The 23,466-nt window shown below is 44.3% G+C and overlaps 1 protein-coding gene and 1 long non-coding RNA gene across 2 annotated transcripts in view; both read right to left on the bottom strand.

Moving 5' to 3' along the window:
* Positions 1-1,417: 1,417 nt before the first annotated feature.
* LOC143382390 (uncharacterized) lies at positions 1,418-8,759 on the bottom strand. The gene is made up of 3 exons (XR_013088962.2): positions 8,439-8,759; positions 7,966-8,023; positions 1,418-1,618 (listed from the first exon to the last, which is right to left on the bottom strand). It is a non-coding gene; the product is annotated as an uncharacterized LOC143382390 (long non-coding RNA).
* A 187-nt stretch (positions 8,760-8,946) lies between these two features.
* Positions 8,947-23,466, bottom strand: part of Khdrbs3 (KH RNA binding domain containing, signal transduction associated 3) — a 160,238-nt gene continuing 145,718 nt past the window's right edge. Inside the window, exons 8-9 of the mRNA XM_076835960.2 lie at positions 11,341-11,399; positions 8,947-9,561 (exon numbers count right to left, since the gene is read on the bottom strand). Of these exons, the coding sequence (XP_076692075.1) occupies positions 9,470-9,561; positions 11,341-11,399 (151 nt within the window). The 3' untranslated portion in view covers positions 8,947-9,469. The remainder of the gene's footprint in view (positions 9,562-11,340; positions 11,400-23,466) is intronic.

The raw sequence follows: 23,466 nt of genomic DNA, 5'->3' as shown, positions 1-23,466 counted from the left end.
CACAGAACCCCCAGAGCGCTGGGCTGCAGCCAGCATGCCCGTTCCCTTTTACTCTTCTTGGTCCCTGCTCATCCACCCCTCCTGCACCAGCTGCTTTGCTGTTTCTCAAGCTCCTGAGCATGCTGCTACCTCAGGACTTCACTTGCCAGGGTCTGGACTCAGCTCACTTGTCCACTCTTTAAGGTTCCTGCTAAAAATGTCACCTTACACCACCTCAGTTAGGTCTGTCCTGATGCTCTCCATGCCTTTGTGGCTGATGGCCTTTCCGACCTCAGGCAGGTACGTGTGTCCCGGAGGGACTCCCTCTGGGTGCTCAGTTTTCCCTCTCCTATGCAAGACAGCCCCCAACAGAAGAGAGGTTCTTGAAAAATGTGTTTTTAATGAATGAAGTCATGTGGGCAGTAAAATAAGGGGCCAAATCCAGGTATGAAGAGTGAGATGGAGGGGACAGTTGGTGCACTGGCCCTTCAAGTCCAGGGGCTTTCGCATAGGCTGATACCATTTCAGTGACTGGGCAGGTGAAAAGGTGTCGTTCACAACAGTCCACCCCTAAAGTTCCTATTCATTAAAAGTTAATCCAAGCAAAAGGGGCACTGTGTGCTCTCACAGCCCTCCCGAGCCAGCCCTCTCCGTCTGCTCACTGCAGGCAGCAACGGTGCCCCTTCCAACAGGCAGCCTTTCCAGGAGAAGAACTGCACCTCCAGGAAATCTCAGGGTGCAGACTGCAGGGGCAGCGAGCTGCTTTCTGGATGCAGCACGAGACAACAAGAGAAAGACCATTCCAAGTGGTCCTGTGGTTAACCAACAATAGACACGTGGTTCACTGTAAAAGGGGAAGCCTTGAGGAGCCGGGTCTTTGAGGCAAGAAAGTGACAATGTAACAACGCGCAAGACTGTTCTCAAAATTCCAAGATCAGGCAGCATGTTGGGTGAGCCTCCCGCAAGGGAAATCAAGCTGATTCTCTGGGGTGCACTGAATTAAAATCACAACCCACCAGTGAACGCCCAAAGCGCGTACAGAGTGACTCCATCCACAGGGACTGCAACCTGTGTGTCCCTAACAAACCAGAGAGGCTTGGAAACCAGGCTCCTCTCTGTCCCCGCCACTCTGCTTCCCACAGCAGCCTCTGTAATTAACCTTTCATGTGACAGGAGACTTTGGCCAAATGCTTTCATATTTATTGGCTCATAACTGAGATGGACAAATGGTTTTCAAGTCTGGAGTCTGTGTGGCCTCCCGCCTCGGGCTGTGGGTGGCGGCTATTCACAGCTCTCCGGAGCCAGCCCGAGGCTGAGCTGTGTTGGAACGACAAGACACAAGACGGCTTTCTGTGTTTACATGAAAGCAGGGGAGACTTCCAAGGGCAGGCTTTATTAACTACCATACAAATCATTCTTTTCTTTTGGTTCTGAGGATTTCCTTTCCTTTTTTAAAAAAAACAGCCCTTACAAATTAAAAAGCTTAGTATTTAATTAAAAACATCTAACAGGACACATATTTGTGCAAAAATCATAATGAATCAGGACGATTTTCAAGTTTCCAAGTGGATTCCTTTACTGAGTAGGCACGGTGGTGAGTCGACTATTCCTAAACAGTCCAGAAATAGAAGGGAAGCTCCTGAAAGAGAGAAAACAAAATGTATTTGTATACATCGAAAAACTACTAATAATTATATGCTGTCTAGAAACTGCAGAATTTAGGCAGAACAATTAGGTAAGGAGAAATTTAAACATTATTTCTGCTAAATTAGGGAAAACAGAATCATTGGAATTAAGGACACAGAACACATGTTCACAGTGAGTACCAGTGGGTGACCCATAGCACGGTGATGAGCACACCACTCTCCACGTGACGCATGGGGCCTGACTTGGGACAGCAATGCCTGTCACATGGAACCTCAGATATTAAAGTATGAAATAAATTCTCCTGAGTCCACCTTGCAAGGTCCTCCCGTCACTGTCATCTGTTAAGAGGCTAAACTTTCAGACATGTATAAAAATCATTCATTATTTTGCAAACCAGGTGGCAATCAGAAGATCAATCCCACACATGGAGAAGTGTGCCTGCTAGGCTTGCTTCCAGCCTGTTCCCAGACACCATACTGGGGGCTCACAGAAAGCTCGGCCCGCAGCCACCTGTCGCAGTGTTCACGGCTCCCAGAACCAGCCCCTTCCTGTCTCTCCAGATGCACATCCCTCCCTCAATCTCCTGTACCTTGTAGTCCAGCAACTGTTTCCAGCTGCCAAGCACTGCCATTCCATGTCTTGGTCACCACCTACAGCCCCGCAGCCGTCTGTCATGTCTAGTGTTTTTCTCTTCCCTGGCTGCTGGAAAGATGGTAACTTCCAAAACACCATTCCGGTTTCATCTTGCCCTTCCTCAGACCAGGCCCATCCCCTTCCCCTGCACCATCTCTGCCTCATCTAGCCTTCTATTTCTGCAAAGATACCATGAACATCTTGGGTCCACACCAGAAAGCTAGGAAGAATCAGATGTGAACTGCTACTCTAAAGACTAAAACCTTAAAAAGTCAAACCCCTAGTATAGTAAATCTATTGATCCTTAATTAATCAATGGATATTTCTTGACTGACTTGTGGCTATGTTCTTTAAGGTTTATAAAATGTAACAGACTCCTTTGTGACCTTACTTACTGAGGGAGGAAGGACAACTCACAGGTAGCAGCTCAAAATCAGGCAGTTCCCCAATTGAGTGCTATCAGTCAGTAAATGCAGGCAGAGATAGGAGGCTATTTTGACTGAGGAGAGAGGGCAGACCTTTGAGAATCAGCAGGATTTAGATAAGCAGAAATGAAGAAAAGGTGACAAAGATACTGTGGAGGGAAGTGCCAGTGGGGGTCTCCTCTGTCTCCTTCACCTGGTGCATGCAGAGCTCAGCAGGAAGCCAGCCACTACAGAGGCCAGCCCTTCCAACACCCCTGCTGACCCCTGTGTGCTCACCCCTGGTGAACAGGCCCAGGAGAGGAGTGGTCCCAGAAGAGTGGGGGCTTGAGCTCTTCCTGTGAGACACACAGCACAGGGCCCGTGCTGCACCGGACACCCTGTCTCTCCTGCTCGGTCACACAGGCACCGGGCCTGCCCCATGCCAGGTGCAGTGAACCCAGTTTTGAGCAGAGGAATTTTCTGATGGCCACAGGTACTGAGCACTGTAATAGACATACATGCTTTGCCTACCCATAGACCATCTCTGAAAAGAAAGGAAAAAAAAAAAAAAAAGACACGGAACAGCCAGCTGAGGGTGTCTGGAGGTGAGTGGCGATCAGACGCGATTTTCCTTGGTTTAAGACCTCTTCTGGAGGTTCTGAATTTCAAACACATGTATTACCTTAAAAAAAGGGCATATTTTGGTTTTCTCCTTTTTCTATTGAAAAGAATCAATGGTCACAGAAGTAAATATGTCATTTTTACTAAGAAAGCAAACTAATCCCAAGAAGTACCCACGATCAGTGTTCTAGGAATGTCAGGTTCACTTTTTCACCCCTTCCCTCCTCCAGGAGCACCTGGTCAGCTCTTGCCGCCCCCCCCCCGTGTGTGTGTGTGTGTGTGTGTGTGTGTGTGTGGGTGTGTGTATGTGTGTGTATGTGTGTGTGTGTATGTGTGTGTGTGTGTGTGTGTGGGTGTGGGTGTGTGTGAGAGATGCAAGGATTTGAAAGTCAAATTAAACAAGATGTGGTTGCTTCCTGTAGGAATAAGATAATCAAGTAGAGCGGAGGTCCAGTCCAGCACAACGCTGCCCTGTGTACCTCACGAGGCTCATCTCTCCATCTCCCTGTTTTGAGTGTCAGACACCAGAACTATTAGGTAGCAGACACACAGATCCTGCCAGTAGTGATCAAATGTCACATGCATGATAGAACTTAATAACCTGTGACACAGTAAGGCCAAAGACGTCCCAGTCCATTTCTTTGCACCACAGGACACTGTGTCACCTCGCGGAGTGACCTCCTTCACCACTTTGAATGATGTTTCACTCTCTACTTACCAGTCCCATGACAAGGTATGTTTATATCATATCATATCATATTATATTATATTATATAAAAGTTTATGTTCTGATGAGGGGAGAAGAGGGAATGGAGCCAGTGACAGAATCCTTGGGGTTGAAGTCATACAGCTCTCTGAGGGTCCTTGATTAGGGACTCCATGTGGAGACAAGGGGCCAGGGAAGGGCTTCTGGGTGAGGGATATTTCAACTTTCAATTGCAAGTGTGGATGGGCCAAATGACTAGCCAGACCCAGAGAGGACAGGTAAGGCCCAGGATGCCTGGCACGGAGTGCTGTGCTGAGCCTTCCTTGGGGCAGGCCTGGGTCACAGGGAGGAGTCCTGGAGAGGCAGGCAGCAAGCGCACACAGGGCCTCCACCCAGAGCCCAGGTCTGTGAGCCACATCCTGAACACCACTGAGGCTCATCACATGAAGACCCAATAAACAACGTTGTCAGCAGTGCATGCCAATCACTGAAACAGACAACTGAGGTTCTGGACACAGCAGCTGATTCAGAATCAACTTCAACTGGATAGGGGTTTCCATTAGACGAGGAAGGGTGAAATTCAGATTGGAAAATGACCCACAGCCTTTTCCAGTCAAAGACAGAAACGCTGAAGAAGGAAACACGTAAATTTACGTGAAATGATGGATTTATTCCTTTTTATTCCCCAAACACTGATCAGCTATATAGACAATATATAGTATTTGCCTAGACAGAAAGTAACATTTTATTATTTATATTTGCCATCTATATTCTATAAAATGGCTTATATTGTGGTTAACTTTTAATTCTATAATCTTTCTTTAAATCAGCAGTTCTATATGGGACCTGTCTCCATACAGTGACCAGCACATCTAACTTTGAGGTGAAATGAGGGAACGAGACTTCTGAACTGTAACAATGGCCACAGGCTGTGTCAGTCAACTGCATGCTGCCATCAGGAATCACACTGGTCATACGACCACGTCTTCTCCTCTCACAGACGTACTCCCTGGGAGGGTGGAAGAGCTAGGGCCCCTGCCTTTGTCTCTCAAGTCACTCACTGACAGGTGGGCTATAGGTCCACTAACCAAAGTAACTGATGGTTTGCACAATGTTATTTCTGGAAGGCACTCAGTCTAAGGGGGCATTGCCTCTGCCTGCAGGAATAGAGCAGGGCAAGCTTCAAGGCACAGTGAACATTACACAAGGCAACGGCCGCATGTTTTTTAAGCTTCTTACCAGGACCTGCGAGACCCTTCACTACGTGTCCCTTGTCGACCCAGTTACAGCATCTTACTGTCTCTATCTAGTACAACTGAAGTTCCCTAGATGACCATGTTTTAATTCCAAAAAAATTTATGGAAAGCAACAAATTAAAGCAAACACCTTTATTTGTGCCAGGCATGTTTCTAATTTTCACAGCAATGCTGAAGTAGGTGCCACCACTGTGCCCATTCCATGGGTGGGAAAACTGCAGTTCAGGGAGGTGGAGTCACCCAGGCTCCAAAGCTAATGACTGACAGCTGGAATGTGAATGCTCCATGTGGTCATCTTCTCTCCATGGATTCTAATACCCTGCTTGGCACCTTCGGGACCTCTAACCACCCTGCCTGGGGTATGCTTCCCTCTTCCATGCACCTACAGAGCACCAAATATGTAGCCGTCACAGCCCTGTGGACGCCTCCCTCCTACATGTTCCATGGCAGACTGTGGTACCTTCAAGGCAGGAACCAGGACTTACTAACTGTACTCCTGCTACCTGCAGCAGAGCAGAGAGTCAGCAGATGTTCTCAGTGAGTGCTTACACACTGATCTGACTCAGAACTCCTTGAGTATAGACCAAACCTAAGTTAAACCAAAGACTCTGCATGAAGGGACCTGGGCAGCTGCAGGACAGGGGTGTTTATCAGTCACGATGTCAGCTGATGCAATGTGTGAGAGACTCCCAGGGATGCCAGCTAACAGGAATGAAATCACCTCCTCTTAAGAGGCTTTGAACAGGGGCCAGTGCAGCCAGACCCCACAGTGGAGTTGGAGGACTCTGGGTCAAGGCAGACAGATCTCAGCTCCCCTAGTCACCAGGTATGAGGGCTGTAAGAGAGATCTCACCTTTGAAGCTTATACCTGGGAAGAGAGGGCACTGGGCTGGGGATCCCTGCAGGTCGGGGTAGTTTCTATGAGCAAAGGAATATGGTCTGTTAGTCCATCACCTCCATGAGGTCATGAATAGAGGGTCCCATTTCTTGTACGTCTGTGTATTCCCAATGCCTCCTTTGCATCTGGTATCGAATTCATACTTAATAATTGCTGTCATATGATAAAAATGGATTTGGGGTGGGAAGCAATGGCAAGGAGAAGGAGACTTGGGAGGAATGCTATGTTCCCCTAGGAACCCGAGAGGACTGGCTCCCACAGAGGGTCTTCCCGTGGCAGCAATCAGGCGAGGCAAAGTCTTTTCTAAATCAGAGGAGATCGTCACAGGAAAGCAGGAGGGAGGGCTCCTACTCCACAGCGCTTGGGACCTTCCTGGGCTTACGACAGGCTGAGGAAGCTGGGAAGTCTTCTAGAAACTGAGAATAAGCACAAAGATGTATGATAACTCCCTGAATTAGCTCTGAAGACCATCTGGGCAATGGCCCTCTGCCTATCTCTAATTCCTGAGTTAAGAAACCGACATTTATGGAACAACAGAGGTGGCAATAAGAGAGGGTCAGATCAGTTCTGGCTGGCTCAAGGGGTGGAGGAAGGGCTCATGAGCCAAGGAATGAAGGTGGCCTCCAGAGGTAAGAACAGGGCACTGGTGGTATTCTGATTGCAGTCAGGATTATATTTCTGACCCACAGATCTCTAAGATGTATTTTCACTGTACAAAACACCAAAAAAAGATGCCTCCATTTATTATTTGATAAAAGTCAATTCCTAAAGCAACATGAAGAACAATGAAAACTACCCATCCCGTGCTCAGGAGATGTGGCACAGGCTGCGTTCCCTTTCTGGGCAAGGAGACAAGTCCAAACCCAACAAGGACAATGGACTGACTTCTTGTGGTCTAAGAGAATGATGAAGAGGATTATTTTCATTTGAAAGTTCATCTAATTGTTTCAGTTAAATTTGGCTGATATATTTCTCATTCACATCAAATATGTGAATCTCATCTGGCAAGTGAACTTCAGCTGCATCATTTCAAGTCACACAGCTCTCACATTATCACCTCACTTAGCCTTATAAGGATGATGAGAGATGCAAGCACCCTTCCTACTGTGCTGATGTAGAATCTAGCAAGATTTGCCCAGAGTCACACAGGAATCACAGAGCTCAAAAAGCAACACTTAGAAAGCAGAACTGTCAACTAGATCAGGGCCTGCACAGTGTTTTTTGATGGTTCAGAAACAAGCAAGAATATCTGACCAAACCAAATTAATAATCCCTTTCCTTTATCAACCTTTCCTTTACTATCTCTGGATTCTGTTGAAGAATTTTGAAATAATTTATGAAGCACCTTTTATAACACTCATTCTATGAAAGTGATATTTTGTTTTGCAAAATTCAGAAGCATAAAAAAAAATCAAAAAACTTTCACGAGACTAGGATAATTATTGTCAAAAACTTCCTGCAGATCTAATTTTTTTGCATGTGCGTATATATGTACAAAAATAAAATTGGAATCATATTATACACTAGGTTAGAAAAATAGTTTCTGTGCCACTTAATAATATGGAAAACCTTTTCATGTTATTGGCCAGGCTGCTATGTTTACTGAAGAAATGGATCCGAATATCTAAATACTGTGAGGGCCTGAGCCTCCAATCTCCATAGCTTACAACATAACTTCCTGGGCCTGACTGGTTTAGATGCAGCAGCTTCTTTTCTGGCCTGAAGAGTCAGTCTGGGAGGTCACAGGTGTGGCAGTGGGAACCAGCATGGGGAAGACCGCCGGTCCCTGCAGCTCGGGATCACGCTGCAAAGGACTCTTACCTCGGTTTGCTCCAGGTCATGACGGGTTCCTCTGATAATCCAAGGCAGCTGATATTTCCTAACAAAAGAAAAGATCTTTTTACTCAAAATAAAGAGAAGAAAACCTTTTGAAAATAAAAATTAACATTTTATATAATCTACAAACAAAAACTTAAGCCAAATGATTTAAAGAATAACTTTATAAATCTGTCAGTTTTAAGAATGCCCTCAACTACTAACCAAATAATGTATTGCAATAACTAGTTATGAGGTTTTACATTTATTTAATAGGGAATAATTGGCCCCAATTAAACTGACTAAACTAAGGCTTTTTAGATTACTAAAACAAATTAAACTTTTTAAAATGAGAATTTAGGTGATCTTAAAGCCTTTCTAAAATGGATACTGAAACTTGCTAAGTTGTAATCTCCCTGGTTTTATTAGTTATATTAAGATAAATTAAGTGAGATTAAAATCTTATTTGATTTATTTACCTTTGAAAATGAAGACCGTTTAAGGGTTACACATCCTCAGCCTTGGCGAGTGGACCTCAATTAGTCCAGTCAGAATGTCTTTAAAAGCTTTGTGCTTATTGCTTCCAGCATGGAGCGAGGTGTTCATTAAGGAACCAAAAGTTTCATAAAAAATCCAAAGTTGCACTAGTGAAAAAACGCTCAACAAGATGAAAACTGATCACATCTTTTCCAGAAAATCCAGTAGTTATTTTAAAACCAGTTTTTAAACAAGATTTGGTTTTGCGTAGTTTTAACGTGCCACTCAAGCAGCTTGATACCATTTGGACTCTTTAAACAGCATTTAGATCTACGGTGAGCATATAATGGTACATTTAATTTTATACCATTTTTAAAGTAAGTTGTACAATATTTAGTGTGACCCTTTTATGACAAGCATTGTTAAAGGAATTCTTTCCCTGTTTACAACTATTTATGAAGGCCTTTTTAAATAAGAAAAACATGAAATTGTTAGCTCACACACACGAAATTTCTTTCAAAAGTTTATTTAGTATCAAGCAAGAGGAGACTTTGCTTAACACTACAGAACATTTCAAGACTTGAGTTACAAAAGAATACCACATTATTTGCACTTATAATTGGCTTCCCTTTTTACGCATGTTGGCAAGAGAAAAAATAAAACTAGCATATGGCTAAAAGATAAAATAACTAAATTCTATGGAAACCTTTAAAATGAAAGGTGAGGCTTATGTTAAAAGAATGGATTAACATATTTAGTAAACCTATTTGTTTTAACACTAGTTAATCAAAGTTATTTTTTTTTCCTTTTGATGACCTATTTTTTCATATACAGACTGGAAATAACAAAATTTTACATGTCTTTTTTTTTTTCCTGCCCAAGTTGATCTTTCAACAAAGTAGTTTTAAGTTCCATCCATTCATATTTTAAGCATTTGATTTATTTAAAAAGGGATTGTTCATAGAAAAAAATTACTTTGAACAGTATACAGGACGGGTGGAGATTGGCTATTTCACAACATCAGACAGTACAATCAGTATCTGCCATATGGCTGGTCTCTGTAGATGCCCTTCGCTGTCCTCGATGAAGGTGCCTTGTGTCTTGAGTTAGTCCACTCCTCTTGCCCTGTAATCGGGAAGATGAGTCACAATTAGTCACTGCCATGGACCTAGTGGCCTCATCTGTCAGAATGTGACTTCGCCCTAAACCAGTGGCAGATGTCACAATCCAGAGACACACTTCTGAGGCACCCATAGAAGCAGCACCAGGGTCTCACCTTAGGAAAACCACACACACTGGAAAACAACCATCTCACTAGAAAACCATCACCTGGGAAGGAAAACGGCTTGCACCTGATCTGCCAACCTCCTCGGCAACCACAACCACAGCTCACAAACCATGCAAGACTCAACTGCCCTTGGCCGAACACGGAGACATCTATGAGCGGGAAATAGAGGAGTGAGGATCCCTGCAGCTTCTTCCAACAGTGAAGATGAAGAGAGAGAACACAGATGATGTGTGAAAACAGAAGGAGAAAAACCGGAGAATGAAATGGGAGCCGGAAGACTGAGGGAGAGAAAGGGAGTCTCGCTCCTCTTTGGCCCTTTCATAGAAAGACTGAAGGAAAGCTGCACTGGTAGGAAGTAGGCCTCCAGAGGACCGCCTGGGCCCAGAACAGGCCCGACACCCACAAAACCCCACTCACTCGTGGATAACCAAAGACGTTCTATGATCTTTTCTCTTGGAAATAAACACCTGTTCCTCCTCGGGATTCTCAGCAAATTATCTACAGGCCTTTGGCATCAAACAGTTAACTTCCTGCTGCAACACACAGCAATTTAAAAGCCATGTGTCCACAGAGACCAATTTAAAAAGCTGTGAAAGAAAAATGCTTAAAATGACCTCTTCTTTTGATAGGAACATGCAATCAACGTCATTCCCGCTAGCTAACTCGCATCAATTTAAGTAGACAGCAGTCAGCAAGCTAATGTATTTCTCTTAAGTGTTTGTTACAAATAAGAAGGAAAAAAAGAAAAGAAAGAAAGCAAAAGGAAAAAAAAAAAAGAGGCCCAGATGCGGTCACCACAGCTCTGGGCAGGTGACACAACAAAACCTACTTCAAAAGGAACACTGGAAACGGCTTTTCAGTTATGTTCAGAGAAATGTCATAACATCCATTAGCCAGGATTTTGACTCACCTGCACCGGTACAGCCTTCTCAGAGCTCTGCAGCCGAGAAAGCCCGGCTTCTCTGATCTCTTTGCCCTGCTGCGAAGGCGCTTCTTACTATCATTTTGTTGCTGCCACCCATTCTTTTAATTAAACCTGTCATCTTTCTGCATATTGAGTCTTAGGACACAAGAATTCCCCAGCAGCTCTACTAGCTCCCACTGACTTAGAAGGACTTGAGTAGTTTCCCGACAAGCTTGATAACACTCATCTCTCCTTCCTGGACCAGTGCTTTTGTAACCTTTAGAAACAACTCCCAGTGGGATTTTTTGAGACCTTGAACTAGGAAGGAATGAAAACATACAGATGGGGTGGGAGAGTTACTTTAGAGATGCAGCCTCAGCGGCTTCATTTCAAGAAGCAAAAGACACTTCCAAAAGACCCACAACACCAAATGTCCACAGATCAGTTCACTACTCTACTAAATCGGATCAGCACGTGGCTATCGACCCTACAGAAATCTAAGCTCAGAATCTGAATTCATGCAACTTTCTGTAAGTCTTAAGTTCTCTTTAAATATTACATTTAAATGCTAAAGGAGCCTCTGAAAACAGATTATGAGGAGGCTGTGGTTCCATAGTCAAGACAAGTACGGATTTACGCCTGAGTTATGATCTCCAAGGTCTTTGATAGCTACCTGCCCTATCTCTATACTGCTACTCTGGCCCTTACTCACCATAGGAATCATAAGTCTCCTCACTGAGTCCGTGTCCATAATCATAGTAATCAGCACCACTGCACAAACAAAAGAAAACACAGTTAGCACAAAATGATTTGGCAGCTTTAAGTCATGTCCAATGAAGTATCCTAAAAACTAATAAAGACCAGGGCTGAAAAGTCAAAGAAATTCCCCCTGAGATGACAGTCCTAGGACAGAGCTTAGGATTATCAAAGGTCCCTCTCTTAATTCCCAAATTTTAATATCCAATAAAAGTGTTTGGCATTTTAACTATATTCTCTGGTCAATCAACACAGAGTGTATGTGAAACCAGAGGTGGTACTTGCCCTGGAAGTGTTGGGGTCTGCAGCAAATACGCTGCCTGGGTTGTGTGGACAGCTCTGATCCCCTGTGCTAGGTGCTGTGGGGGTGGGGCAGGCGGCCAGCACTTCTTATCTCCAACAGATGAAAGCTCCAGTTTTTCTTTGACCCTTAGGTTCCTACTCTACAACTTGGTGCTGTGTGAATTGTGGGCACCTCTCTTTGTAAGATATTACAAACAAGGACCAAGATTAAATGTTTTATTTCATCAATGCTATTAAATTATCATTAGAATGGTGGACAAAAGGTGCCTGGTGTCAATGACTATGTGCAGTAGGACAGCAACATGGTCATGAATCTGCCGTCACACAAGCTGAGGATCTGTTCCAAGTACAGGAAAATCTACGTTCTGATCTACGATGTCCTTGAGCTAGCAAGAGGGAGAGAGCCTGTTACCACTGCCATTCTGTATATGCAAAAATACACACACAAAGCTGAAGTACTATAAGCATCTGGGTATCTGAGGAAGAGCTTCCAATCACATCCCAGGCTTCACTCTTTTCTACTCAGTTTTGTAGGAAAACAATCATCTCTACCATTTCAGCTTCAAAGTAACAAATAAGGAGTATTCAACATGGAAAGTAACCCAGTTGTTTCACACCTGGGACAGCTGGGATAGGAAGATGCACTCCGTGCCGACTTCTCCCTGGGCAGTGGTGGGAGCATCCCAGCCCCAGACGACCTTCATCCATCTCACACTGGAAGGCTGGGCAGCCAGCCCAGGATCTCACTGAGAGCAGGATACCAAGGCTACCTGATGACAAACACCCTGACCCTGGTTGAACCTAACCTGCTGCTGCCTCAGGCTTCCTTTCTCAGGTAAATGACTGATTTCCGATTCCAATCACCATGTACGGTATGGGACTCCTACAAGCAAGTGGGGATCAGTCCTCCCTCATAATGGTCTTCTGCCAGCAGGACTCTTCTCCTGTCCTCCAGGCTGTCTCCTGCTTGGACTTCAGCCTACTGCTACCTGCAGAGAAGCCTCCCGGTCAGGGCTGGCCGGCGCCCATGACAGCATGCTTTCCCTCTTTCACAGCCCCCAAGCCTGCCACAGGCCCTTCCAGGCATGTGTGGAGGAGTGGTGCACAGAGAAGGGGCTCTTCCTCCCCTCCAATGTGCCCCGGACAGCTGCTTAGAGAAAGCAGGGCTGGGGCAATGTTCTGAAAGGCCAGGAGGGTTTAGGTGAAGAGAGGCCAAGGAGAAGGAAGGCCAGAGGCAGTGGCCGCAAGGGCCGGCGAGGCAGAAGCAATAGTACGCACAGAAAGCAGAGGCTGGAAACAGGCTGAGGTATCTGTGGGTCTGAGTAGTTCTATCAAACGGAGCTAGTAAGTTGACAGAGTGCCTAGTCCTGAATAGTCCCAGTACAGTGTGCTTCCTCCAGGTGCAGAGCACAGGGCACACCCTGTTATCCTGGTTTAACTGCATCCTTACAAGTTAATTAAGTACACACAACGTAACACACTACAAAGTCCTACTTCTCCCTACCGAAGCTTGCTGGAATGTGCATGTTAAGTGCCACTGGCTCTTTAATACTGCCCAGGCATGGAAGAGTCACCGCTACCACTGATTATCATACTAAATGGCAATGTGCAATTTTTCCACAGAGCCACATGTAGCTACAGAATTTTTTTAAAAAATGGTCTTTGAATTGAGGGTGGCATTCCCAGAAAATTCAGAAGCGAGGAGGGGAGTGTGAGAGGACCTGGACTGCACCACCATGCCCACCGCATCTAGTGGACAGGCCCTCACTCCATCTACAAGCAGGGATTGGTGTGTGTGGAAAAATGACAGAGGTGAACAAGGACATGAACTTGAGAGTTATTTTTGAGGTCAATCTGCCAGGACTTGCTGACCAAATAATATTAGGATGAAAAAGACTTAAAGGCTTTTTATTGCAACAGTTGATCAAATACAACGTAGTTAAATGAGAAAAGAATGATGGGGGACTGTGGGCCCGTTGCAGAATTCATTCATTAACTTCATAAGAACATCTGTTCTCACACACTCAGCCCTGAGGCTTAGGCACATGGCTCCCAAAGCTCGGGAGGGAGCCACTGCCTTGTGCTGGACCTGTGCCGGAGGGGCCTGTTGTTCACTGTGGCGGACAACAAGTGAGATGTCCTACTGTCCTCTGCTCTGCCCTGTCACTCTTCCAGAAGTTTCTTCTTTGCTCCTCTGGGGCTCAAATGGGGCTTCTCCTCATGCTCAGAGCAGAAGTCAGAGCCCCACAGTATCGCATGATCACAGCAACTTGTATCAGTTCTCACTGGCCCCAAATCCTTCCTCTCCCTTTCTGTGGTCCTAATTTTCTTTAGGGATAAGAAACACCTATGAGAAAAAAGGTCTCACTAAAAAAAGAGCAGATAAAATTTTTTCAGACATCTCTAGCAATTAGAGAAATGCCTATAAAAACTACTCTAAGATTTCACCTCACTCCCATCAGAATGGCAATCATCAAGAATACAGGCAACAATAATGTTGGTGAGGATGTGGGGAAAAAGGCACACTCATACATTGCTGGTGGGACTGAAAATTGGTGCAAACACTATGAAAAGCAGTATGGAGATTCCTCAGAAAACTTGGAATGGAACCACCATTTGACCCAGCTATCCCACTCCTTGGGACTTAAAAACAGCATACTACAGGAACACAGCCACATCAATGTCTATAGTAGTTCAATCCACAATAGCTAGACTATGGAACCAACATAGGCATCCCTCAATAGATGAATGGATACAGAAAGTGTAGTATATATACTCAATGGAATATTACTCAGCTTTGAAGAAGAGTGAAATTATGGCATTTGTAAATGGTTAAAATTGGAGAACATCATGCTAAGTGAAATAAGCCAATCCCACAAAACCAGAGGCCAAATGTTTTCTCTAATATGCAGATGCTAATTGACAATAGGGTAGGGGGCACCAGGGAAGAATAGCATTACCTTACATTAGGTAGAGGGAAGTGATGTGAGGGGAAGGGAGGAGATGTGGGGATAGGAAGGACAGTAGAATGAAGCAGACATTATTACTGTGTGTGTATATGTGACTGCATGACCAATATGATTCTGCAACATGTACACTCAAAAAAGAAGAAATTATATCCCATCTATGTATGACATATCAAAGTGCATAATTTTTTTTATGTATAACAAAAAATAAATAAAAAAGATAATCCAACAACAACGACAACAATATGGTTTTCCTACATAAGACACCATAGCTTTAAACACGAGGATGCTTTTATAGAGTATTTTTCTTGTCCTGAAAACAGAAATTCAGATTCTGTCCAGTCTTTTGATACAATGTTGATGGTAAATATCAGTCAAGACACCTGAGTCTAAGCTCCAGCCTCTGCAGGGCAACCTGGGGAAGGCGGCTCCTGCTCAGCAGGTCCTGTGTGTACACATCCAGGTGAGGGGCCATCTAGATGCCCCCAACCTCTAACAGCTCCAGCATCCTGCATGGCTCACCCATAGCATCTGTTACTAAAGTAGTCAAATGACATCTAGTTTTGTTGAAAATAAACTGGCTCATGCTTTTTAGAAACCCAATACTAAATTAAGTAAAGCTTGGTATTATTCCCAAAGGTCAGAATAACATCATAAATGGCACCTTAGGCAAAGAAAACTGATATTCTTGAGAATTTTATCTCTGCTGCAGATTTGAGAATGACCTCTTCATGAAGCTGAAAAGAACTTCCTTTACTAAGTTCTCAATTGTTTCACCTGGAACTACAAATGCACAATATTATTGAGATCAATAATCAGAAAGGTCTAACAATAACTTGTGGACATAACTAAGCCTCCTTTAATAAATGAAGCAAGCAGTAGTGAACATCTGCATTCCTGGAAATTTGCCTGTGAAATGCTTTACCAGAGCTCAGCATAAAAAAGTGGGGGAGGTGAAGCAGGCCTTCTGATGAACAGGAAGATAAAAGTTGGTGTAATTTGGTCTAGCAATGGTTCGGTGATAAGACAATCTTAGTTTTGACAAGTGAAAACTTGAAACTGACATTTGCTATCATTTCACCCAGTTTCTGATTATTTATTGCAAGACTGTCATCAAGCCAAGAAGCTGGGAGCAGCTGAGCCCCATTCTCCCACCTGTCAGTTCCATCTGAATTGCTTTCACAGCATTTCATTTCCTGCACCTCAAATGTCTATTAACCAAAGATGTGTCCTATTTCCCAAGGATAAGCTAAAAACCCGAGCTATGGCAAAGGAGAAAAAACTCTAAAAATCTCTCCATTAAAGGATATTACTTATAATAGTATTAATAGGTAACAAAAAGTGAGGCTGAATACTCCTCAACTCTATCAAAAGGGACTGAGGGGCAGCCCCTCCCTCAGGAGGTCCAGGGTGGCCTTCTCTTACACGTGCTATGGCCATACCCCAAGCCTTTCTTCCTCCTTCCACGTATCTGACGTGATCAGGGGTCAAGGGAAGCCTGAGGGCTCAGCACGATTCCAGGCTGCAGTGGCTCTTGATTCCATCAACCTGAATTAAGAAACAGCCCTGAGCATTAGAAGATGATGTGTCCCTCTGATCCTCTCCTGCAAGGAGTCAGGTACAAGCTGTAGCACTGGGAATAAGCCCACATCTCCCGAGGCCTTGTCCCTCTATCCAGGGAGGAAGCAGGAAGACCACAAACTGAGCAAGACTCCAAGTAGCATGAAGCCCCTCCTCCCAAGATCACCCCTTCAGAAAGTCAGCAAGAAACTCCTGACAGTTACCTCCATCTACCCAACCTCTTTGCACCTCCCCACCAACTTCTACTTGAAAGCCAGCGGAACCAATCTCACCAGGCGCCTCACTCCCATTCATGTCAGTTCAGGAAGCTCCAGACCATAATGTCTCTTCACTGCAGTGTGCCTGCAGTTCTCCACGTCCCCTGGCTATCCTTATCCTCTGCCAAACTCTGCAACTCCTTCTACCATGCCTCTGAAATTTATGGCTCGTTAATGTCCAATCCTTATATTCTGTCTCTGAAATCTTCTTGGTCAATGGAAACTTGATTTACCTCTAGTTACCACTCTTCCTGGCAGCCCTATCTAGGTCTCTGCCTCCAAACCAAAGGTACCTCGGGGCCTAGAGGGGGGTGAGCAGTCTCCTCACTAAGCCCTCCCCTCCTCCCACCCATGAACACCTCCACCAATTCCAGAGCACCAAGACTCGTGCCTCCAGCAATACCTCACTGTCAATCTGCCAACAGCAGCACCATCCTGAGTCTAGAGAGTTTGGCATATGGCAGACGATCCCTCCAACAGGCAGGCCTCTTAACCCCAGGTACTCTTCTTGTTCACTGATCTTGCTTCCTGTTTCCATCTGTTCCCATAGTATACCCTAGGATCACATCATTAACAAAAACTTGAATTTTCAATTTCATATATGTTACTTCCTGTGATTTTTCTTTTTGTTTCTAATATTATTTTGTTCTTTCAAATCCATTGCGATCATCCTTACTCCTCCCCTTAATCTTCCTATTAACCAATCCCGATTGCTCAGGGCGCAGGACTACTTGGTAATTTTAAGACAGACAGGATGACTCCTTTTGACATGTGCCCTCCAGGACAGTACAGCGCTTGGCTTCCTTTCCTTGTCACTGGCTTCCTGAATCAGTCGATCTGCTCATTCCTCTTCTCCCTGGAGTCGGAGTGTTCCAGAGTTCAGACCCTGAAGCTTTTGCCTTCTTTATTCACAAAACAAATCCCTTGGTGTTGTAACAAATCTTTTGACTTTAAATAAACCTAAACAGCACAAACTCCAAATGTATGGCTTCTGTATTAGGTATTTCTCCTGAGCTTTACATTCATGTTCTAACTGCCTACTTAATATCTCAACTTTAAGTCTAACAACAGCTCAAATTTAACAAGGCCAAAACTATACTGAGCCTCTGACCTTATCCCTAAGTCTGCTCCACTCAAGTCTTCTTACATTTCAGTTGACAACAAATTTATCTTGTGTGCTGAGGGCAACAAGTTTGTAGTCATTCTTATTACCAGCTGTTATCTTTGCCAGGAACACTTTAACCTGCAAATATATGCACGGCTAACTTCACCTTTCTCACCTGTGTTCCAAAGATGCTATTTCAGCAAGGTCTGAAACAGTCCCCTACCCTGGTGATCCTGATCCACTGCATGTGCCTCCTGCCAAACACACCATACATCCGCGTATGATGTGTATTCTTTAAGGGAGGGGTTTGTGTCTGTTGTTTTCACAGATACACCTTAACTCCCTCAGCACAGTCTGGAGTACAACAGACACACTCAGTAAACACTTGTTTAGTACACTGACTAAAATTCAACACAATTGTTGAAAAACTATGCACCTGTCTCAATTTAGAAAAGACAAAATATTAGTGGGCCAAGTTGAACAAGGGCATCTTCTTCTCCTCCAATTCTCAATGGAGTAAGATGGGAGGGCTGAAAGGCAGTTACTTTTGGAATGCTGAATAGACTTAAGATAAAAAAGCATAATGAAGTCCTGAGCTAAAGTTCCATCATGTGTTCAGCAAATATTTCTGGGTTCTTACTATGCGCAAAAAATACTGTGTTGGAAAGTGCAGATGCAGAAACAAATATGGTGTTGATCTCTGGTATCAAGAATCCACTGAAGGTGTGCAAACAGCCTTCAGTAGGACAGATGAAGGCATCAGCACAGAGGCATGCCCAGCACCCAGGTGTGCCTGGGGTCAGAGTCTGATTCTGCTGGGAGGCAGAAAGAAGGTATGAGGGAGGAAGATTTTTAACCAAGGTGACCAGAGTAGTTGAGCAAATGAAAGAGGAGGACAGCCATTGAGAGGTAAATGGGTCAGACTGCAAAGTGTCTTGTGAACTCTTAAAGAAGGCACATTACTAACTCGGCTGACACACAGAAGGCACTAGTACATTACTAACTCAGCTGTCATTTATTTCTGCTTTTAGAATCTTCTGTGAGATCTGTTCACTCGAGGTATCATTTTTTAAACACTTTGTAAATTCTAGATATATATTAATTCTTGCTTATGAGATTCTCATCTGCTTGTCTGTGGATGCTACCCCTTGTTTTAAATGCTTTTTCTGGTGGCTATGATAAGGGACAGAGTACACCACTGGGTGGGAGATGTTAGTAACATGTCTGCATTTGGGGCTCCTGGCTCCCCCTTGAGGGCGGTGCCCTGTGAGGTTTGGCCTTGCGTGGCCACAGCTCTCTTCTGGGCACACTCTGCCTGCACTGCCCCAGAGGCAGCTCTTCACTGGCCAGGAGCAGGACGCCCCAGGGCCATGACACTGGTGTGTGGCTACCTGTGTGAAGCTGTCTTGGCTCAACCGTGCAGAGGTTGCGGCACCCTCCTCCTGAAGAGGCTTCATCTGATTTTGTTTGCTCATAGATCTGGTTTTACCTGCTTCCCTTTTCTCAGGAATCTTTCACACTTTTCCCTGATACTCCACGAGATTTCAAGGAGGCTGGGTGGAACATTCTCAGCCCTTTCCTGCAGCTCGTCACCCAGGAGTTCTGGCCTGGCAGTCTGTAGAGGTGGCTGCGCTTCCCAGGCACAGGGAGCAGCCCTCTGTCAGAAGATGCACCTGGCACCTTCACAACTGCAGCAGAGAAGTTAGTGATGGCTTCAGGCTGAGTTTTGCCAGGTGCTAAGGCAGTAGGTTGAAGTCAGTGCCCACTGACCACTCCCCAAACCCTGGGGCCCTGAAGGGTTTTCCGACACCTGCTCTGCCTGTGCTCTGTGGGACGCCACAGCCTAGATGACAGCACATCTGCTACAGCGGGGTGTACTGAGTACTTTAAGCCCACTCCTGAGACTGAGAGATTCCGTTCAAAGTAGGACTGCTCACAGACAATGCACCTGGTCATCTTAGAGCCTGGGATGCAGGGGTACAAGATTAATGTTTTCACGTCTGCTAACACTACATCCATTCTGCACCCAGGGATCAAGGAGTAATTTCAGCTTTCAAGTCCTATTGTTTAAGAAATTCATTTTATAAGGCTACCGTTCTGCCACAGAGATTTCTCTGATGAATTTGGGCAAAGTAAATCAAAAACCTGAAAAGGAGTCACCATTCTAATGCCATTAGGAACACCTGTGAGGAGGAGGTGACAATATCGACATTTTAATAGGGGTGGACGACTTTGAGGGGCTCAAGACTTCAGATGACCACTAACTACAAATGTAAAGAGAACCAGAATGAGAAGAGGGGCCTAGTGAGGCGGCTGAGTTGCTGCCCTCTCATGACAAGACATAATGGACCAGGAGTAGCTTCTTATGGATAAAAAAGCAAAGGGAATGGTTTCCTGAATTCAGTCCTGGTGAAGATGCTTTGAACACCGCTGAAATGGCACCAAAGGACTTAGGATATCACATAGACTTAATTCATAGAGCAGCAGAGAGTTTAGGAATATTGATTCCAATTTGGGAAGACATTCTACTATGTTAGGCCATCAAATAGCATGTGATACAGAGCACTCTTTCATGAAGAATTCCAGTCTTATTACTCAAGAAATCCATTTGGAAGGCTATGGCTGCCTGTACAGGTAAGGTGCTGCTTCTTGTGGATGCAAACTGCATGCCATCTCATTTGAAGAGACTGCCACAGCTACCCCGCCCTGGGCAGCCAGCAGCTTGCCACCAGCTGAAAGATTATGACTTACTGATGGTTCAAATGATCGTCAGCATTTTTTAGCAATAAAGTATTTTTAATTAAGGAATGTATGTTGCTTTTTTAGGCACGATGCTACTGCACACTGAATAGAGTACACTATAGTGTAAACGTAACTTTTATATGCTACGGGAAACCAAAAGTCTGAGTGATCTGCTTTATTGAAGTATTCATGTTACTGGGATAGTATGGAACTAAATCCACAGTATCTCCAAGGTACGCCTACAACTGGAATATTTAAATATTTTTCCATTTAAAAGGTTTGTACTCCAATCTGAAGATCCCTGTCTTTATTAGGCATAGGCAGGGTGGTCTGAAATTCCAGTTACAGAACTTCCAGACTGGCACTGAGAGCCTGGCTGTAACTGTGAGGTGCCACTTGGTTAGAACACCCACCATAAAGGCAGCCAGGGGCAGGGTGGGAGAAGAAAACCCATAAAATAATTATGCCATGTTTCTTAAGCTATGAAATAAGATTTGTTTCAAAGGAATATGTGAAAAGTAGGGTCTAAAACAATAAGGAATTATTTCTACTCTCCACTCAATTAATTAGAAATTCACAAAAATTCTAGTTCACTGCAGGACAGGACATGTAAAGGAATTCTTTGTATTTTCCTCTTTACTTTGCTGTGAATTGAAAATTCTACAAATGCAAAGTCTTTAAAAATTATAACTAAAAATATATCCCTCATTTTTTTCAGAAACAAAATAATTTTAAGATGACAGATGAGAAACACGTCCTTTCCTTTCTCATAATTAGTAACTGAAAAATGATAATGAATATATTTAAATAATTAATAGCCACCTTGTTTTGTAAAACTAAGAAGTATTAAAATCTGAATTTTATTGTAGCTCTATTATTAGTTTTCCTGTGTAAGTTTCTCTAAGGGAAGTATACTTTCCTTTTAGGTTTTATGATAAGAGAAAGTGTGCACACACAGGGGGTCCCCCGTACCTGTGGGGGTGGGTTTTGAGGCTCCCATCAGATGCTTGGACTGTGGTTAGTTCTAAACCCTGTGGTATACCCTTTCCAGCTTAACTGCTTAGCTGACTGCCATTATCATGATCTGTGGCCATCTCTCATACAGTTTGGGATGCAACTGCAAAGGTAACAGGGAACCTCTATCTCCGGGACAGTTTCACGGGTAGAAGGCACAGTCTTGCTGGGGTTCAGCAAGCTCAGCAGGTGCATTTCTTTCCTCATTACTTTTGGACTCTCACCTTTTCACTAAAAGGAGCTGCTTTATGCCTTCTCTAGGGCACATCTGGCCTTCTCAGGCAAGCATCACTATTCTCACATTTCAGGGTCATTTTCAGGTACCAAAAGGGTCACTGGGACACAGGGGGAGAGGATCTGATAACAGAGACAGCCACAAAGTGACATCAGCATGGACAGTGCGGAGACACCAGGCAAAGGTGCCGGAGGAGACAGGACTGCATGGCTGTCCCACACAGCAGTGCACAATTTGAAATGCATAAATTGTTCTTTTATGCAATTTTTCATTCAAAATTTTCAGACCATGGCTGATAGCAGGTAACTAAAAATGCATAAAGACAAACTGTGTACACACACCAGCACACATATGTACATAGGCACACATATTATACCTCATGACTCTGAAGTAGATCTTATAATTCCCACTTCACAAATGAGAAAAGAGCGGCCAGCCAGCACTCCCTGGCAGTGAGCTTCCTAACACCCAGGGAAAGGGAAGCACAGTCCGCTCTGCTCCACACGCCCTGTGGGGCTCTGGTGACAACGGCACGTGCTCTGCACCAGATATGCCTCATCCTTCGCGACACAGCACCTCAAGGCTCCCCATCTTATGGAGGCCACCTCTTAGCAGCCTGAGTCCCGAAACACATGTGCCCCTGCTGCCCAAATCAGTTTCTGCCTACTGCTCTGATCACAGCTGCAAGATCTCACCATTATGTTACCTTTCCCGGGTCTCATTCGAGACCTTTTCAAAACTTTCTCCAAAGCCGTCATCTGGGTAGGTGTGCTGCAGTATGACATCAGAAGCCTGGCGGAGGTCGGGGCGGGGACGGGAGGACACAGTGCTCTATGGGGTTAGCACCTGCTCTCACAGCACTTCCAGGACCCAAGTGCAGATACTGCATGGGCTCATGTGGTCCAGGCATTCCAAAGGGCCTATTTCAGCCAGTCCTCTGCCCCCTGGCACTTCAAACAGATAACTCTCCTTTCACATGCCATCTGTTTCAAACGGCTGTGGGAGGATCAGGTAAGACTATATAGGAAAGCATTTTATGAACAGAATCAATTATGATTATAGACACCCAGTAGAGCTAATGATTAAGAGCCTGGAATTTGGATTAAAGGTCAATTAGTTTGGAGTCCTCTTCTTCCCTTTTAAAGCAGTGTAATTTGGGTAGGCAGTTACATCTTGAGTTCCATCTTCCAGAAGTGTCTCAGACATAAGTGGTTATCAATAAAAAAAGTAAAAGAAGAAATAAGTAAATGAAGTATGTGGCTTACAGTTATTGCTTGATGAGTAATTCCTGTAGCTATGTCTTATGAGATAGGGTGATGAGGAATGAGTGATAATTCAATGAGTTCACATACACATAACACTTTCATTGGCCTGCCTTTTAGCGCAAAATAAAAGATGGTTATTATTCTCAACTCTATTGTTAGTATTTTGCAAAACCCAATTTTAGATGTTAAAGTTAACAATCACTTCGTCCATAAAGTGTTTTAAATGTGGACACAGGTTTGCCAGAGAACTGGAGACTCATTGGCCTTTTACAATTCTTCTTTTCTCTCTACTATAAATTGCTTCTAAATTTTACCTCAATGACAAAGTGCAGAACTTACTGGTACTTTGCTTCATCAAAGGGAAGAAATTCATCTTGAGAGGTCATGTGGCCCATCTGCTGGCCTTCAGGCTACACTGTCTTGAGTTCAGGGTCACGTGGAACTTGGGAGATTTAACACATTACGTGACAGTTATCCACTCTCTCGCATGAGTCATGTATTATGCTAAGTATTCCACACAAATTATCATTCATACTTAAAACAAATGTGCAATGTAGCTATTGCATCTATTTATAAACATAGGTTGAAAAACTCCTTTCTACCACATAAGAAGA

This window comes from Callospermophilus lateralis, chromosome 16 (assembly GCF_048772815.1).
Source record: "Callospermophilus lateralis isolate mCalLat2 chromosome 16, mCalLat2.hap1, whole genome shotgun sequence".
NCBI lineage: Eukaryota > Metazoa > Chordata > Mammalia > Rodentia > Sciuridae > Callospermophilus > Callospermophilus lateralis.
Note: the sequence above shows the minus strand (reverse complement) of the source record. Positions and strands in the feature narration are given on the sequence as shown.